Genomic DNA, 14,509 nt, shown 5'->3' with positions numbered 1-14,509 from the left:
GACCTGGGAGCAATGATAATCAAAGGGTGGCTCCACACTCCTCAAAGCCCACAAGCTGGGGCCTCACCACTGGATATAGTTTAAGGTCATATCCAGGACCCCCATTGAGGGACTTTTACTCTCTGCAGGGGGGGGGGGCAGTCGGCGTATTCTAATGCCCCACTGACAGGGCCGTATGAATGTGTGTGAAAAATTGTTAGTTAATATCAACCCAAAGTTAAGATTGAAAGTCGACTGATACTCGCTTGAGAAAACCACTCGATTAAATCATATGTACCTTCCTTCCTCACTAATCCACACTTGTTAAGCGCCACCGACAACAATGCCATGTATTTTTATACCCCAACGTTTTCATCATTCTATTAAACACAATAGAAATATAAGAAATTCACCTTTCGCCTTCCTCCTCTCTATTCCACCTGGTTGTATTCATCCAATCTTGTGTACATGTACCGATGAGCTTCTTCATATACATTCACAAGTATCTTCATTCATTTGAGCCATCTTCGTTTACATATACAGATTTATAAATAACTAGATTACCCGTGACCCGTTGGGTCAGTATGTTATATTAGCTATGGAATTCATGTATGAGCGTGGCACTTGTGACGTAAAGAAAATAGTTTTTTTTTTACATAACAGAAACATTTCTATGAAAGCATATTAAAATGAAAAAAAGAATATAGATAAATTTCTATGAGTCGTTCTGTTTATTATAATTGATTATTAAAAAAAAAAAAACAATTTACAGTTACTGAATTATAAGTGCTTGGCCATACTTATAGGTAAATGTGCACTGAACAGATACCATAATACTTATTATAGTTAAATTCAAATTTTCATATATCTGCTTTTTTTTGCTTTTTTTTACATCGTTAATTTCTGTATTACGTTTAAGTTATTTTAAACCCCACTCTTCCCATGTTAAATAATAATTTCAAAATAATAACGTTAATATTTCAGCATCCCAATTATTCTTTTTTTTTTTCGCGTTTAAATTATCCAAATAAACAATTGTTAATACTGTCTGCTTTTTTTTTTACATCGTTCATTTCTGTATTACGTTTAAGTAATTTTAAACCCCACTCTTTCTATGTTAAATAATAATTTCGAAATAATAACGTTAATATTTCAGTGCGCAGGTCATGTGCGCATTCGCAACCGGATGTCGTAAATTGGAAAGTGGGTTACATACATCGTTACAAGGTCATTTGTAGTTTTATAATTATATAGATAACAGGCATAAATAATCTTTTTTTTTTGTAAATTTTTCACAAAAAGATTTATACAATAGAGCAACGCTGGGTAAAAACAACCTGTATAAGTGATGGAACAATTATAATATTATTAGTTTCAATAGTGGGAATCAAGTTTTAAACAAAAACATTAAAAAAGCATGAAAAGAATCGTTTTAGGCATCGGAAAATACAACTTTTTCTTCAAAAAAGTTCCGATTTTTCTGATTTCGATTCCAATTAATCGTCTTAACACTTATATATATATATATATATATATATATATATATATATATATATATATATATATATATAAGCAAATAGTTAATAAAACATGTTAAAAAACACTTTGAAAAAGAGTTAAAAACATATTTAATCTGAAAAGGAATCACTTAATAAGTGGATAGTCCTTAATCCGTGGAGTTTCGAAGAAACACTTTCCTTCTCATCAGAGGGTAGGAATTAGCAAAATGCGGGATCAGATTTCGCATACAAAAGTATTCGATGAAACTGCAAGTAAGTCAAAGATCTTACTTGATAACAAAAACGTGAAGCAGAGGGAATATGGTGAAAAAAAAGGTGATTTCACGTGAATAGATAATCAGGTGAAAGGTAAAGTATCCGATGACGGTAAAATCCAAAAATGTAAATCCAAGAAAGTTAATTTAATTTTCAATTTGGACAAGTAAAATCCAAGGAAATCGCGTAATTGGAAGATGGTCCAAAAGGCCGAAATCCGTGGAATAATTCACAAATATGTACAAGGAAAATGGGGGAAAAATAGGGGGGGGGGGAAATATATATATATATATATATATATATATATATATATATATATATATATATATTAAACAGAGACACACCGGCACACATACGTTATATATGTTTAGACAGAGAAGAAAAGAGATACATATAGACATACCAACTTAATTGGCTGTCGTTCACAGCGGTAATCTTCTCAGTTTTAGACTATGATTGATAGAACAAAAGCAAAAACAAAATTAGGAATTACAATAAACTTTTCCAATTTATTTTTAAGTTATCTGTTGAAGATTTACCAAAAGCTGTGGTTAATTTCAGAAAACTCAAGAGATCTCCCATGAAATCTACATAATACTAAAATTCTCATAAGCTAGCCTGCTTTAATGGTAGGATGAAAAATGAATGAGACAAGAAATGTAAGAGAAAGAAAGCAGGAAGAGGGAGTGATACCAACAGCAGCGTAAGAAAAAGAGAGCAATAAGAGGATATAAAGATTAAACGGAAACTTATTGTAGTAGTAGTAGTAGTAGTAGTAGTGGTAGTGGTAGTAATAGTAGCAGCAGCAATATAGGATACGGAGAGAAAGAGGAGGAAATACATAAATAAATTGAAAATTACATAACATTTATAAAAATGGTAATATAGGGTTCAGGGCTGGGAGCAGAGCTGTGAATAGGAGTACATGGATCTTCATTCATTACAGGGCAATGCCACATTGGTTTTCTAATAGACTATTAAAAAGTATAAGATAGAAGGAAAATAAATCCTAAACTCATTAACCGATCATTATGAATTTTGGAACAGTGTTACGCATGAGGGCATGTAATGTGGGCTATCTTTAGTTTAATTTAGTTTTACACAACAAAAAGAGAATGAAAACTCTTTGTGTAAATTCAGGTACGTCCGACTTTTGTGAAATTTTACCAACAAGTATAAGACGTTGATTAATAAATATTCCCAAAATATCAGTTTCTTTTGCATATTTTAAAGGACACGTTTTTTTTTGTTTTTTTTTACACAGTGATCACCACTTATCAAGGCCCGGAAGCCACTCAGGGATAAGGGTTATTGCAAGTACATTACGTTAGTGAGGAGATTTGCTGAAATGTTTACTTAAGGAGGCGGTTCATTAGGAATTTGTTAACGTTGGACTTGAAGACATCCAAGTTGTAGTCCGGAGGGAAGCAGGCAGACGGAACAGAGTTCCACAGACGTGCAGTTCTAAGAAAGAAGCTTTCACTTAAAGCATAATAGAAACTCAAATTTAAAATATTTCAGATTTATGATACATTTTATTTGATCCATAGTCATTGGGTAATATTCCATGAATTTCAGTTTCTTAAGACCTCCTAAGAGGTCTACATTTCGGACATTTTTCTAGAATCAAAATCTGAATAAATATTCTAGACATAAGGTTTAGTATCATTATATATTGATCTTAAATTTTGTAAGAGGGCAAAGTGTGATCTCTTTTGATCAAGAAATTAATTTTACTTGTCTTAATATGCGTAGTCTTCTTTTCTTTCATGTACTGAGGAATCACCACTTCTCAAGGCTCAAAGGCAACTCGAGGATAAGGATTACTGAGTTTGTCAGAAAGACGTGAGGATTAATAAGAATGGTTTAGACTGGCCAGACAATTATATTTAAGATTTGTTAACGTTGAACTTGAAAATGACCATGCTATAATAACCCTGTCTATCTGTAACCTTAGAGCACATATCTTAAACAGAACAGTTATTTTAATCTGCACGTTTAAAGGCTAAAATCCTATTTCAGACGAAAGCATCACAGACTGACCAAATAATTTCAATAGGATTTTCTATCATCTGTCACGTATGGGTTTGAAATAGAATCTTTGCAGGTCTGTCAAGATTAATTTTAATCCCGCTTTGGGATTTATCATTAAAGGAAGCTCTGTCTTTTAGTTAATTATCTATCCCAGGAGAGCAAAGTGGAGGAATGAAATAAGAGATGGTGAGGAAAGGCTCGAAAGTGAACTGAACAGCTGACAGCAGCAAGAATCGTATACCGCAAAAATAAGCAACCCTCACAATTACCAAATGATAACGTACACTCATGAGCAAAAAAAAAAAAATGGGCCAAACAAATTTTATACATTTTTTATTGCACTAAAAGCTATATTGAACAATGAACAATTGAATAAGGAAACTTAAACGAGACTAATAACACAGAACAAGACATTTACTTTAATAAATGCTTAGTATGGAATACCATTCCCTTTTGGGTACTTTAAAAGATCAATCCTTTTAGATATGTTCTCAACCAAAGTGGAACACTGTGAAGAGGAGATGCTATTCTATTCGCTTTGCACAGCTTCCCACAGTTTGTCATTATCCGATAAAGTTATTCCAGCCAATGCACGAGATATTATGGACCAAATATTCTCGATTGGGTTTAAATCGGGGCTATGACCTGGCCAAACTATCACATTAATTGAATTATCAGAAAACCATTTTTTTGTGACTTTAGCAGTGTGTGAAGGGGCATTATCATGTTGAAAAATAATGTTCTGAGATATTCCCAGCTTCTGGATAATTAATAACAGTCCTGTTTCTAATATTCGAATGTATTCTTTTGCATTGATTGACTTCTCACATCTAATATATTCCCCAACTCCTGCTGTAGTAAAAGTTCCCCATACAATTATCCCTCAACTCCCGTATTTAACTGTCGTTTTTATGCAACTTGGTGAAAATCTTTCTCCAGTTCTTCGATTGCACTGTTTGGGAGCATCAATAACAAGACAAAATCTTGATTCATCTAACCAGAAAACATTCCTGAACCAGTATGTATCTTTCTTGCCATAACATGAGAAAAATCTCTTTCTATCATTGATGTCGTTCTTAGATAAAAATGGCTTCTTTGCACACCTTTTAGAATAAAATTCTATTTCTTTCATTTGTCTAGATATTGTATATCTACAGGGTGGCCGAAAAGTCCCAGGACACTATACATGTATTTTTAATAAAACACAGTATTTTTTAATGAAACACACAGAAAACATATATTCAACAAAAAAAGAGAACTTTATTAGAAACAAAGCAGAAAACAACTAGAGTAATTTAGTGGTCTAACAACCCAAACAGCAGCAATTAAGCGCTCCTCAACAGTAAATACACTGATGTCAGTCATAACCTGAAAAAATAAATGAAATAAATTGTTTTAACAACATTAGAATATTAAAATCAATCATATTTAACACCATTAAAATATTAAAAATAGAGTGTCCTGGGACTTTTCGGCCAGTGTCCGGGGACTTTTCGGCCACCCTATAGAAAGAGAATTTCCAACCGCTGTTTTGAATCCTTTGTTATGGTAAACATAAGTTTTCTTTCAATCCATCAAAGCAGTTAATTTAAGCCTGTGGTCGTCCTTCAAAGTTGATGCTCTAGGGCAACCAGATCCAGATTTCCCTTTTATCAAGTGTTCGACTTCGATCCTTCGACCAATTCGTTTCACTACAGAAAGAGATGTTTTTACATTTTCTTAAAACATAAAAAATCTGCTTGTAAATCATTTTCGACTGCATTAATCCTGCAATTCCGTTTTTTTTACATCCTTGCCAAGATGCGGTCTTACCATTTTTAGGATTAATTTTTCCACTTATTATTATATGCTATAATAATAATGATCTGCAAAATAGAAATTTTCAGTTAAAATTAACAAAAATTCATGGAAGAATATTGAAAAATCGATTTCTTCCCTCTTTCACGCTTGGCCCATTTTTTTTTTTTTTTTGCTCATGAGTGTATGCTCAAACTGTGATAGGATGTGTGGTCTTCGAATTGGATCGTTTTCTCATACGAGAACCTCCGAATGAAACCCATGAAAACCTGTAGACTCGATTTGAGCGACAGCTATGCTGATGATGATATTTTATTTGTATTTTTTTTTTATTATTCAAACTATTATTCTCATCTTGAGTGCTAATCTCACAATGTTTCGGGCGATGTAACTTTCGATCTTCAAGAGCATTTTTTTTTTTTACCTGCACTAGTATTGAGATGATTAATTGGAATCAGAACTAGGAATCGGAAAAATCTGAATTTTTTTTTGTTTTTGGCGGTATTGGAATTGGTATGAGAATCGGAAAAATTTGTGCCTATTTTCAAATGACCAAAACAATTCTTTTAATTATCGTTTTTATTTCATTTTTTTAAAAACAAAATCTTACACTGCTAGCAGCAGTAATAATGAAATAACAAATATTTATTGATTTTAAAACTAAAATCTATAGATCCGCCCCCCCCCCCCCTACAGGTGTGTTTTTACGTTTGAGAAAAATATCTGCACATTTAACATGTTTTTATGGCAATCGGGGGAAAAATAACAATTTTATAGTTAAATATTTAGGGATTTATAAAGAGCTGGAATCTGTAATTGTATCAGAATCAAGATTTTATTATGGAATCGGTAATTGTATTGGAATAAGGAAAAATACAGTATCGTCCCATCACTAATCTCTATGAAACCCTTTTATTTAGTAGTTCTGCTATTGTAAATAATAGAAATTATCAATCCTCATCTTGAAAATTCTGAAATATAATTCCATGCCTTAGTTTAAAATAGCGTTTTCATGCACAGATTGTGATTCCAAAATAATTGTTTTTGTGCTATTCACTTGCTGCCTTGGACAGTCTCAAGGTTGATTCCAATCTGAAGAATGTTTGGAAACCTTAAAATGGACACTTGATGGGAATATAAAATAATAATATATTCCTTTTTGACAGAGGGATGTACTGGTGTTACCCTTGGATCCCGGCACATCCGTATTCATATCTATTTACATGCGTCAAAAGATAATTGTTTTAATTTTCAGCTGACTACAATATTGTTGTCTTCAAGTCCAACGTAAACAAGTTCTCATTGAACCGTTCTCACAAATAATCTTATTGTACCAAATTTCCACCACAAACGATTATTACACTACTATCCTTATAACTACAATGCACTCATTAACCCTTATCCTCGAGTGGCTTACTGGTCTTGGTATGTGGCAACTCCTTTGTAAAAACAATTTCTTAAACATTTGTTTATTTATTCTATCCTCATCCATCAAAGTTAATCGTTTATAGTTGAGATATTTTGATGTTATAAAAATATGTATCTTGTTCTTTTCAGAGTCAAATCCTTTAAAACATAATTAATTTAATTGAGTTACGATTCAGACTTTAAAAGATAAGTTTTTAATCGGTTTAAGGTTGAGACATTTTCATGTTACAAAATGTATTTTATCCATATCCTATTTATATCCACATGATTTTTTTTTTAATTGGTTTACAGTTGAGTATCATGTTTAAAAAGTGTGTGTTTATCCATTTCATATCCAACTTCATTAAAACATAATTTAAGGTTGAAACATTTTTTTACGTTAAAAAATATATACCTTATCCATTTTAGATCCAAATTAATTAAAACATAATTGATTTTATTATTGATTTAAGGTTAAGATATTTTCGTATATAAAAAAAGGGCTCTTATCTGTTTCAGATCCAAATCCATTCTTCTCCAACGGTTGTTTCCAAAGGTGACATCCATTATAATATGAACGGACACACGTGGGATCCAGTTGAATTATTGGAAGTAAGTTAAAGATGTTATATCCATTACGTTACACCATGGTTAAAATATATAACAGAGCTCATGTTGACCACAACCCCATTCAATTTTAGCTGTAGCCATAAGTTGGTTTTAATCTATAAGGATTAGGTGTAGTATACTGAAACTTAGATTGTTCAGATATACTAGTGCTTAAGAAAGTCTTTTAAGTAATATTTGATACAGTATAATGGCTTTACCCTATTTCATTATCGAGTAGAGTTTTCTGCCCCAAAGCCATCAATCGCTACGAATAATAGCACTTTATCTGAGAGTTCATCATTAAAACTTCTCGACCTAACATTTACAGGTAACATGATTTGAACAATTACGTAGATATTGCTACGGCTGCTGCAAAGAAGATGAGCTCCCTCTACTTCGTTAGAAAACTATTCGTGCTTGCCAGTATCTTATATCTTTGCAAATCCACTATTTGCCCAATGCATGGAATATTGTTGCAATATATGGCCATTAACTACTAGTCTCTCTCTAATAGAGCCTGTACTGTCAATCAAGCCCTAACATCTATCCTATTGCCATAAGGTTGCATTTCTTTGCTTGTTTTTTTTTTTATTACATTTTCACCCCAAACAAGGTACATTGCTACTTTGATGTAGGGGGCTACTGTTAGAGACATAAGCTACAGGGGTACTATGTGGGGAGTTGGGCAGCAAGACGTAGGTTCACATTACACTTGAACTTCTGCATGTCAGTACAGTTGGGGAAGCAGGAACCCGGAAGGTTCTGGAGAAGAAACTACTGGAGTAAAAGGCTCTCTTACATCTAGGGATCTCTACTGTGAAGGGGGTGGGTTTTTACTGCTTGTCGGGTTTGTCGGGGGTATTTACGTAGAGGGGGTACAAGTGCTTTCAGTTCGTCGAACCATTCACCATTAAAGTACTTGTAGAACAGGCAGAGGGATGCTACATTGCGTCAATGGGACAGGGGCTGAAGCTTGGATGATGGTTCAGGACCTATTAGGTTGGCAACTCTCTTTTGAACTAGGAGTGAGAGACTAGTAGCAGATGTACCAGCCGAAATATGACAACAATACTCCATACATGGGCGAATGGTGGCCTTATAGAAGTACAGGATACTTTTGGGCGTTAGTAGCTTTCTAGCACGGTAGAGAGAACCTACCTTTTTCGCAGCACTCCTGGCAATGCTCTCAATGTAATTGTTCCAACTCATATTTCCTGTGAACGTTAGACCGAGGAGTTTAAAAGATGTACTTTCAGATAAAGAGTCTTTGGCTATTGCTGTTGGTGGCAGAGAAGGTTTCTTGTAGTTATTGAAGGAAACAAGTTTAGTCTTGGCAGTGTTTTTTGTCCCCATTCCACTACAGATGGGAGGTCATCCTCTAGTGTTTCTGCCATTTCTTTAGATATGTGTTCATTTGTTTTCCTGTCGTGTCTGTTATAGAGTGTGGTGTCATCAGCATATATACCCATCTCACAGACAATTTTGTCAGGGTGGTCATTTATAAATATTAGGAATAATAGAGGTCCAAGGATAGACCCCTGAGGCACTCCCGCATTTATATCATATTGTTTAGATGTACAACCATCGAGGACAACCTGGATTTTTCTTTTATCTAAGAAGGATTTAATTAAGTATTCTTCCAGTGATATCGCATGATCTGATTTTCCTTAGAAGACCTTCATGCCATACCCTGTCAAAAGCCTTTGATATATCTAGAGCTACCGCTCTACACTCACCTGCTTTATCAAGTGAATGGTATATACGCTCGGAGATTACAGGTAGGATGGCTATTGTGGAACGGGCTCGCATAAATCCATATTATTGGTAAGTCAGAAGTTTAGCATCTGTAAGTTGATGGACTAGAGCTTGGTTAATTATGGACTCAAATATTTTGGCAAAAAGTTTGAGGAGGCTAATGGGGCGGTAATTTACTGGGTCAGTTCTTTCGCCAGAATTCTTGAAAACTGGTACCACAGAAGCAGTTTTCCAGCAGGCAGGAAAGCAAGATTCATTACGGCATTTGCTGTAAAGTTTGGAGAGGATTGGAACTACTTTAGCAGAGCACTTTTAATAGCACAGCCGGGATGAGATCAGGTCCACATGCTTTTGAAGTGTCAAGATTTTTATGATAGCATGCACCTGAGAAGGGGTGATTTTCAGATCGTCTATTGTTGCATCTGTCTGCAAAGGAAAGTCAGGGAAAGGGTGGTTAGTAGAGTCCAGTGTGGAGTTGGAGGCAAACCGACTGGCAAGCATGTTAGCCTTCTCAGTTGCTGAGCTAACAACCTCATGATGGTTGGATAGTGGGGGAATTGTTGATTGCCCATTATTTACTATACTCTTGTAGATTTTCCAGAAGTATCGGGTTCCTAATTTTTGTGCTTCAATGTGTTTTTTGGTGGTTGTTTACAAGTACTTGAATGAAATTTGCTTTGACGAATTGGTGCTGCCTTGATGTAAATAGCCCCAACTAACCTGATAAGCAACAAGATACAATGTTTTCAATGTAGAGGTTCCCTGATCCCAAGGATCCGACTTCTCTGAAAGTTTCTTCCTTTATTCTCACTGCTCAACTTCGTACTTAGAATATTGGCCTTGTTTTAGGTGAATATGGTTATAGAAAAAAAAAATTGCATGTGCGCATCTGATTTAACAGCAATTTAGGCCAATTTTTGATGCAAGTCTGTGAAAAAATATGCATTCATTTCGTTCACGATAATTAATTTTTACATTTTGTTTAATATGTATAGAGGAAGTTAAAGAAAAGTGATATTAAACTTTTTTTTAAAAAGTGCTTTATGATGCGAGTTAACATCATTTTATCAAATTTCTAATTAGACAAGCAACCAGAGTTTTGAGAAACTAGCGGAGCTTGTGGAAACTCCTCAGGGGACTGATTGGTATGTAATATGTTGATCTAGGCATTCTGTAGATATTCAGCGTAAATGGAGACACTCATATATTATTGTAGCTATTTTATTAAAACTGCAAAAGTATTTATCCAAGCTAGCACGAACGCCTGGTGTAGCAAGGTCGTAAAATACGCTTAAATCTGATATTTTAATTCTTGCAGATTTCATGTATATTATTATAGAGTTAATGTTCTATCGATTTTTATATATTATAAAGTTGCGATTTTAAAAATAAAAAAATATATCTATATGACTTGGGTTTATCAGCTTGAATCGAAACCGAATCCCAAACTTATGAATATATATATATATATATATATATATATATATATACATATTTTATGTGAGTAAATGAAGTAGTTTATATATATATATATATATATATATATATATATATATTTATAAACTACTTCATTAACTCACATAAAATCAATATACGAAAGTATGAATTTATGCGTAAACTTTAAGTATTTACATCAAAAGTGCTCAATACGTAGGTAGAGCTAGTTAGTAAGTTATAAAATATATATGGCGATTAAGCTACACTGAATATTCCGCGTTTCATCCACTCTAGGACTCTTCAGGTTTATATATAAAACATTAGTTTTTCAGCCATAACCGAAACCGAAACCAAAACTTATGAAAAATTCTTGATAAAATTATTTATAAAAAAATAGATTACTAAGGTGCTATCAGCTAAAATCGAAACCAAGATTTATGAAGAATTCTTGATAAATTATTAAAAAAAAAAAAGATTATTGGAGTGCCATCTATAATATAAATCTCACCTGTCTGTTTAAATGTATGTATGTATGTATGTATGTCTGCCAAAAACTTTCGACACAGGAGACGGATTTTCACGAGATCAGTATCCGTTTGAAGTTCAGCCCTTCGGACGACACATAGAAAATTGGCCAAAAACATGAGTTCCTTCACCCTCAACTGGGCACTTTTCTATAAGGGGGGGAGCTTTTTTCGATTGACTAGCCTTAATTTAAACTTTCACTACTTCCGGTTTGCCGATGGACGCAACAGCAAAGACGTCACATTTGTTTTTTTTATTTTAACGCTCTTTTCCTCCTTCGCGGTATGGGTTCGAGCCTGCCTGCTACCATTTTTTTTTCTCAACACATACCTCCAAACACCCGGACAACACCGGGCATCCAGGCTAGTTAGCTATAATAGAAACCGATAACAAACTTTATTTCAAAATCATTTCCACCGTGTTATAAATCCAGACTTATTGCATGTCCAATTATTGCATATATTTAAAAAAAAAACATAAATAATTAGATTTATTGAGTTAAACCTGAAACTCTACCATTCGTTAATTTATTGATGGTTTTCCTTCACGGCGGTTTAACTTATTTCAACAAATCTTTACGGTGAATATGACTTAAATTCTTTTCCAAAGCTGAAGTAACAACTGCACATTTCCTTTTCAGTTTTTCCGCTTTTCACCTTGTACGTTATATATGCTATTATTTTACGTTATATATGCTATTATTTGATTTCCATCATATTTGTTTGAAACGCGTATTCAATTGTTAACATTAATATCTCTGAAAACGATACACAAGCAAAGAAATATTGTTGCGCCGCCAAATGGAAGTGACCCCCCTCCCCCTAAATTAGCCTACCCAGTCCCTACTAAATATATAGCATCTTGGTACCACAAATGCCATTTGACCTTGCGGGGCCAAGGGAAACGACCACCCTGGTTTTTAGTCTCGAGTGTCCAAGAAAAAAAACCAAAGCTAAGTAAAATCTTTAACTGTTTAGCATGAAATTTAAAGCAAATATTCTTTACATTTCCAGGCATATTGTAACCGATATTTTTCTCCACTTAAATAGACCATTTCGCAGTTTACAATCCCATCTCACTTAAATAATAAGTCAATGCTATAGTAAAGATAAACTCGGTAAAAAAAAAAAATATGCTAATTTATTTAGAGGATATGAAAACTTTATTTAAGTACGATACTTAATATAATCAGCCATCGAAAGGCGATTTTTGTTTTTTTTTAATGTTAATTTTTTCAATTAAAATAACGTTAATAAGATATCAGTGACCCCCCCTTCCTTGTACACTGCCATTTCCTTTCCGCACACCTGTTCCGAACCTATGCTCTTGATCCCTTGATCCATCATTTCATCAAAATACGAAGACGATGGGCTCCTATGTCTTACCCAACAATCTATCAGTCTGTACAATTGTCTATAAACTGATATCATCAAAAATTAGATAAGCTGTTTTAAATTTCCTCTTTTGACAAAATTGCCAATCGAAATGCAGACGGGGTTTCCTTTACAATAGAGGATAGAACTGAAGCAGTATACTTAATATGTACAATACGTGCGTACTAAACTAAACCACCTTTGCTAACTATATATAATCGCCTGTACTGAATCCTCATCAGCTCACAACTTTCTGTATCCTCAGACTCTTAATTTCTCAAATCTTATATCACCAAGACATCCTTCTGAATAGATACAAGAATTCTCCTGAGCAGCATAACATCCAGTGATCATATATCTAATCCTCATGAAATTGCTTATATCACTCTGAATATTACCTTAAATTTTCTTTCTATCCCTAAGCTAAGTAGAACACCTCATAATACTCTATTCAACTACTTTTAAAATTAGATACACCCAGTTGCAATATTAGAAGTGCTTCGTCCCTGACCTAGACTACGGACTTGTACAACAAACCATGAAACTATTGTACCTAAAATTCCTCTCAAAACTGAAAAATACTGCTGGTTGTATACTAAGTACCCCCTATAGATACTTTACCTCCAAGATGACTGCATTGTCTGTTTTGCATGACAAACCTTTTTATTTTTTACTTAAATTCTCTTTCTCCTGATCACTAACAAATCAAACTGCTCTATTTCTCAAGTTGCCACTAAACCTAATCCGTTTCACGTAACTTAGAGGGGTCCTTGCTCTCCGCCCTTGACCCTAACAGACTCGTAAATCGATACCCATTAACAACCAAAATTTCCTAGGCATGCTCCTGATTAAAACTCCTAACTCATAACCAAGCTTCTAAGTAAATACTTACTAGCCATAGTCCTATACACAGACTTAAAGTAATCTATAATGAACAGAAACCATTAATATCTCTTTATTAAGAGATAGTATTGCAATAATCATTACACAAACTAAACCGGTACTCATTGAAATAAAAACTTCCGGATATTAAGAGAAAGGCGAAGTCATTCTCCTTCGTTGTAGTCTAAAGGCAACTTACTCAAATTGTCTAAAATTCCATGCATTAGTATACAATACTACTTATCCATCCATCTATATTTAACTATACTTACAAAATATGCAATAACCTATATCTATCAGGTATAACTGTACTCCATATCAAATGTTCTCTTGTATCTATACTGAGCATATCTTATCTTTCAGTCTTACTAAATATTCGGTTTGGGCACCAAATCAGAATTTCTAATAGCAAGTAAATCATACCCTAACACTTTATCCTAATCCTAAACCTACTAAACCATATCTAATCATCCATTCCTAAACTTACAAAACTATATCTAACCATACATTAACTCGTCTCTCTCAATCCAATACTGTAGCAAATTTAGCTGCTTCCACTGCACGAATTTTTACCTATACCCTCTCCCAGTAACAATGAAAATGGAAGCATAGTAATGCCCTTTTTTAACCAGGTTTGAGGAGTGAAAATTTTCTGTAGAAGTTAACCTAAATGCCCGATTTTTTCAGGAGATTCTAACCTAAATAACCAATAAATATTAACTACCCATGCGGGGTCGCAGAAATACCTGGATTAGGATCCAGGCGCGGGGCGAACCCCCTCGGAGCTGATGGACCCGTAGGTCTTCCCAGGTCATCCGTCTAGGAGAAGTAAAACTCTGAAACTAAACCTAGGGGAGGGAGGCCTCTTCAGTCCTGGACGACAACCTTCCTAGAGCTGGTGACTCAAACAAATCACCGGTTGGCAAACCTAAACTG

The 14,509-nt window shown here is 34.1% G+C and overlaps 1 protein-coding gene across 1 annotated transcript in view; it reads left to right on the top strand.

The window, feature by feature from the left end:
• The window catches only part of LOC145292291 (ADAM 17-like protease), an 872,700-nt gene that overhangs the window by 621,222 nt on the left and 236,969 nt on the right, over positions 1-14,509 (top strand). The window contains exon 9 of the mRNA XM_080138617.1: positions 7,512-7,604. Within this exon, the coding sequence (XP_079994743.1) occupies positions 7,512-7,604 (93 nt within the window). The remainder of the gene's footprint in view (positions 1-7,511; positions 7,605-14,509) is intronic.

Source organism: Euprymna scolopes, chromosome 13 (assembly GCF_053919585.1).
Source record: "Euprymna scolopes isolate OS-2025 chromosome 13, ASM5391958v1, whole genome shotgun sequence".
NCBI lineage: Eukaryota > Metazoa > Mollusca > Cephalopoda > Sepiida > Sepiolidae > Euprymna > Euprymna scolopes.
The sequence above is the reverse complement of the archived record's forward strand: the minus strand, read 5'-3'. Positions and strand labels throughout refer to the sequence as shown.